Source organism: Macrosteles quadrilineatus, unplaced genomic scaffold (assembly GCF_028750875.1).
Source record: "Macrosteles quadrilineatus isolate MER2022 unplaced genomic scaffold, UCM_ALF_1.0 Scaffold_4__1_contigs__length_99947679, whole genome shotgun sequence".
NCBI lineage: Eukaryota > Metazoa > Arthropoda > Insecta > Hemiptera > Cicadellidae > Macrosteles > Macrosteles quadrilineatus.
In genome coordinates this window covers 36,631,953-36,638,023 of record NW_026542597.1, presented here as the reverse complement: position 1 = coordinate 36,638,023, position 6,071 = coordinate 36,631,953, and the positions used below count along the sequence as shown (strand labels likewise).

Below are 6,071 nucleotides of genomic sequence, written 5' to 3'. Positions count from 1 at the left end.
TAAATGTAACTAAATACAATATAAACTATTTTAATATAGAAATACAATACAATACATAAATGCAATACATTACAACACAATAAATACACAATGCACAATACACAATACACAGCACAATACAATACTTAAATACAATATTTACGTTTTGTTGCTCGCACAAATTGGGCTTCATAGATAAAAGTATTTGGTAATTTAAAACAAGATAGTAATTATTCAGTAATTGAGGTTTGCAAAGTCGTCATGATATGAGAGTTGTGTAAAACCCCGGAATGGTGAGATAACGTGTGTCAATCAGCTGTTCAACAATCAGTCAGCTGTTGACGCTTCCCGCCGTTATGTGCAGACGGGTCAGTTTATTTTCTCTTTTACTGGTGAATTTGTCTGTGTTGTTGTTTAGTATTGTCGCGCTGTATAATGCAGGTAGGCAATACGTGTGTATTTTTCATGTGTTAGCTATTTTGCAAATTAAAGTAGTTATTTAATAGCTGTGTGCATTTAAGCTCTAAATAAGTAGTTTAAACTACTGCCAGGAATCTTTCAGATCACATAAAGTTCTTTCTCGTCCATTTGCATCTTAGAAATTGTATTATTCCTTAAGAAAATCCCATCATCGTATAATATAATACTCCAACCTTCCATAGATGCCATATTCGCGACTGGTTTCACCTTTCAGTACAACTGCACTCCACTCCATTCGTTCAGGAAAAAACTTGCACTTCAATGCAGTCAAACTTTTTAATAACTCCCTTCTTCAATCAAAAGCCAAACAGGACCTAAGAAAATTGCGTTAACTCCATCTTGATAGACTTATGAAAGTATCCGTGGTAGTTTTAGTTGAAAATTTAACGTTGTTTTGTGATACAAAATGTACATATTTGTATTGTATATTATTATTTTTTTCATGTTTAAAAGAAATGTAATTTCTTTGACGAGACTTGGCTTATGAAAATATGATTGTTAATATGGCTCAAGAAATAACTTTGAGTTTGATACATTTTATTCAACGGTCTATTAAAATATTTAACTGCATAATATTACGAAACATCCGTGTCTATGGGACGCAAACTAAACTAGCCAACCCTACCATTTTGACTACCTTTAGCCTGATAATGACAAGATATAGTATATTTTACGCAATGAAATTATATAGTCATCACAAAACTAACAGTGAAAACTATTTTGAAACATTTAGCACAAACTATTGTATTTGATACGATAGTATCTCATTTCGAGCATATTGTTAAATTTGTTGCCATAGTGTATGCTGGAAACAGAATCATTTGATTTAAAACCAGCTTCTGAACCCGTGCTTCGCAACGGGAAGACGTACTATACCGCCTAATCCAAACACTTGTTAAGTAGTTCGAATTTAAAAACAGAAAGCCACAAAATTTATACAAAAAAGTGTGACCTACATTGAATTGTCTTACTCTTAGCATTAAAACGTATCAATAACATCATTGTCATAACTTACGGTTATAGAATCTTTATTTAATTTCTTAATCCATGACAAAGTTAGTCGCGATAGAGTGAAGTAGGACACGGGATTCATATTTTATAAACTGTAGTGTTTTACTTGACGTGACAGCTTACTAATGGACAAGGTAACATTGGACCAGACAATATTATATTGGATACAAAGTACTGTACACTATATTATTGCTCAATATAATCTTCCCTCAGTCCTGCAATATTGGAAATTAGACATAAAAACGTGGTACAGCGGTTGCGACATAATTATAGGCTATTCAGAGAATTTGCTGACCATCAAATAACCACAATCACTCACAGGTGACGGCCACAGCGCGGGAATTACCTGTTCCGGTTCCCGCCAAATGTTACCAAAATAATTATTCATTCTTTTTAGAGCAAAAAACTACAAAAATGATCGTTATGGTGATGATCGAGAAATTAGATGGACCGTCATAGGATTAAATTGATATGAAGACTCCGATTTTCTATAAGAGAATGTTACTTGTTTGTAATTCTTATTATTGTATCAGTAGGTTAGTAGGTACGTTGGGATGTGTATCTTCCTTATCTTAAGTGGATGATTCACATAATGAATGAAGTGTTTGTTTACTGCTAAGTAGTGTGTATACGTAATGGTAGTATAAAGGTCATGTAGTGTTGTTAGATAATAAACTCTTTCGATTAAACGGAATCAAAACAATACCAGTTAAACTGTTATAAACATCGACTTCAGATACAGCAAGTAGACGTGTAGACTTCCCATGCAGTTGACAAAAAGGAAACTTTTGGTTGTTCGCCAAATTCTTATTCGACCACTTGACTCCTAAAAAGTAAACACTTTTAAATGGAAAATTTCCCAAAAGATTTACCCTTTAAAAAAGACAGTCACGTCTGTATAAGAATCGAGACCTATAATTCGTTTTGTATTTTTTCTTTTTGTATGGAACTTAAATTACTAGGTTATAAAGGTCATTAGTTCAGCTTCGGTTATGCGTTTATGGACACAAAACAAAACATCCAAAAGACGCCCTGTTGTTAAAAGCATTCCTATAAGATATATTTTTTGTTGTTCAATCTTTCAAGATATACCCGTTAAAAACCAAACCATGCTTAAGATATTGTTATCTCCATAGGGATAATAATATTAAAGGTACGATTTTAAAAAACACGTACATTATAAGACGGAATATGTGGTTATACAGAATCAGTGCAACAAGCTGCTGTATAGACAGGACCATTTAATAGTCTAATTTCAAACCAACATAAATATACTTACCTATGATTCCTAGGCTATATCTAGTCAGATATCCAGCTATTATGTTGTCTACTGTCAAAATTTAACAGGCAACTAACTACAAATATAACGGATCACAGACAATTATTTAAATATGTATACCGAAAATTAAAAACGTTGCACTAAGTAGCTTGCAATTGTTGCGTGGAAAGGTACAATCATATCCCTGATACTATTGCAAAAACATGTTTGATAAAATAATTAACTACCTTTGAGACAAAAGTAAGACTACGACAAAGACTGAAAAATTCCCGGTGATTTATAGTTTCCTAAATTCCACCTCCACATTCTAGGACTCTCGTAACTTGTTTACACTTATTTCAGGCTAGACCGTACGCGTGGTATTTCACCACAGTTAATCCACTGTCGGGGTTTGAACACGGGACCTCGGAGAACGAAGTCCCTTGCTCTGCCACAACATCCACTTTCTTCTCCGGTAGTAACTCACTACAACTAAACTATCAATACACCATACTATGTTTCCACAGACGGTTGCAGTCTAACCCTTGTGCCTAGGAAGGACTGGGGTGCTCGGCTTCCAAAGAGAACCCAACCCATGTCCAACCCCGTGGACACCGTGGTTATCCACCACACCCACATACCAGCCAAGTGTCACACGTTGGGGAAGTGCAAGGAGGCTTTACGCTACATACAGAACTTCCACATGGACGATAGAGGGTGGGACGACATTGGCTACAGGTAAAATTGCTAGCTAAAATAAAGATTACAAGTTAAAGGATTATAACATTTCTAAATGGGGAAATAATCCTCCAAACACTTCCTAAAATATTTTTCCAATGCGTTGCTCCAAAGGTTACCTAAAAAATTGCCAAAAAAGGTAATCAATTTCCTAATAGAAGTCCTACAATTGATTTTGTTAATTATTATTCAACTAATAGTAGTAGTACACATTGTGAGTAGTCCTAGTAGGTTTAACATCTTGCTTTACATTTTACCGTCCAGACAAGTACATTTTGCAATTATTGTGATAAAGACTGTACATTTGTAGGCGGGGATACAAATTGACAGAGGTACATACGAGGTTAAGGTACAATTTAAGATATTTTCCAGCTACTGGGCTTTTTTTATTTTAATAAAATAGATTTTATTAAATAATAATCTTAATCTCTGAATTACGAACAACGATGTACCTTGTGCAAGTATTTAAGCTGAATATCGGTATGAGACTTAAATAAGGTGACGGTTATTACCTCGTCTACAGTTCCAAAATTATAGTTTATATCTCAGTTACATTTGTTTTGGCAGAATGTCATTATTTTCGAACTGTTGTTGTACAGGAACAGCAAAATACACTTATTATAGCTTCGTCAGGTAGACATGTAGTTCATACACACACACAACGATACATGCACGACGACACATATACGAAGACACATATATAAGAACGAATAAAGGAAATTTATGTAGGCCTACCGATTCGAACGACATTGCCACGACCACGAGCAGGAACAGACAACAGGGATAAACATTTCACAATTTATTCTAATAACACTAGTTTGCATTTTGAATCAAATGTTTATTGTCTTATATAGTTTTGCCATCGGGATGGATCGTGTGTTCGAGGGTCGGGGCTGGAGTCGGGTTGGAGCTCACGCCCCTCCATACAACTCTAGAAGCATCGGTATAGTCTTCATCGGAGACTACACAGGTAACCTGCCCTTGCTTTAGGGAATTCTACGCAACTTTATTTATAAAGACATGCTCCTAGAAATAAAAGATTATGTGATGAATTACGGAGTAATAAACGTTAGTTTTGCTGATAGTGTGTTTTTGAGTCTTTATAGAAGTGTTTAAAAATGAATTACATTAGTTTATTTTATTCTATTATATTATTATGCCTAATTCTCCATTCACTTATAACATATTGCTGTCTTTTTATTCTCAATGGACGTAGCACTTATAATTATGAGTTATACTTCATTAGATTCTTAAGCTACTACTTTAAATAAATCGTACGTGTTTCCAGACGAGTTACCATCAGAGGATATGTTGTGCCAATGTCGTCAGCTGATCAACTATGGAGTCTCCCAAGGTTACATACGACCTGACTATCAGCTGATTGGTCACAGGCAGGCGAGGTTTACAGAATGTCCTGGAGAAAATCTTTATAATCTCATCCAAACATGGAACCACTGGAAACCACTTCCTGTCGTCACTTCATAGGCTCTTAAATTGGAACAAATACATATTTATTACTTATGATTGAGTCGTTGATTATAATCCATGGAATATTTAGAAATTGGTATAGCACTTACACTATATTTTTCTATTTAGGCTTACTCTACTTATATCTATATGCTGTTTATTTACAATGGGTAAACTAATAACTACATATATAACTACTATATTATAGTTAGTAAGTAGAAAATCTGACCCAACCAGTGCATTCAGTGCTGTTTGTTTATTTTTTTACTGTTATTCATTCGTGAATCCATTTTATTTATTCTTCATGACGAGGTTTCCAGCTGGGTAATTACCTGAATTTGACGACATTCCTCTAACTAAAAACATGAAACAATCATTGAATAAATCTATTGTTTTTAGCTGCCTGACTTAAATTGTTTATACAGTATAATTAGTCCAACGGGACAACTATGGACGATCAAATAGACATATTAAATTATAATATCTATTATTTCCTTCTTTTATGTTTAGGATTATAATAATATCCATAAATAATAATAATAAATAATAATAATAACATAAATTATCCAGCTGATTTAGTTACTAAAGTCTCTACTATAAAACAGTGCGACAACAGCGCTCCTAGTATAGTGATAGATGCTGAAACTATGCCCAAGCACACAACGACAGAAGTTGTGATTGGCCATCATCTTCTATGGACAACATGTCGCTAATATTTGATTTGAAATAATGCTGTCTTGCTGTCTTGGTCTTCCACTCCATCTTTTTAATGACGATCTATATAGAAACTGTTATTTGTTTTGTGTTTATAGTAGGACCCAGGATTACTCAAAGTTGTTTAAAAATACAACAAAGTTGTCATATAAGGGCCATACTAGGGTTTTTTTTCACCTGAATCGTCAATGATATTTTCAGAGAGCTCTTCGCTGTATTTCGTCTCCAATCATAAGAGTAATAAATTAATATATGTTTCTAGTTTATGGATAAACCTTTATTAAATTCATTATACATTCTTTTAGTTCATAGTTGGCATTTAAAGTAAAAAAAATACTTGTAGGTTCTTCTTGAAATACAACCCAATCCCTCAATATAATATTAATATATATTTATATTTTTTTAGTGATCCTATTTGTGGTCT

The 6,071-nt window shown here is 33.8% G+C and overlaps 1 protein-coding gene across 1 annotated transcript; it reads left to right on the top strand.

The window, feature by feature from the left end:
• The first annotated feature begins 320 nt into the window (after positions 1-320).
• LOC128992094 (peptidoglycan-recognition protein LB-like) lies at positions 321-4,987 on the top strand. The gene is made up of 4 exons (XM_054415501.1): positions 321-347; positions 3,256-3,466; positions 4,321-4,436; positions 4,755-4,987. Exons 2-4 carry the CDS (start codon positions 3,324-3,326, stop codon positions 4,949-4,951), a joined length of 456 nt encoding a protein of 151 aa, XP_054271476.1. The 5' UTR covers positions 321-347; positions 3,256-3,323; the 3' UTR covers positions 4,952-4,987.
• The last annotated feature ends 1,084 nt before the right edge of the window (positions 4,988-6,071 follow it).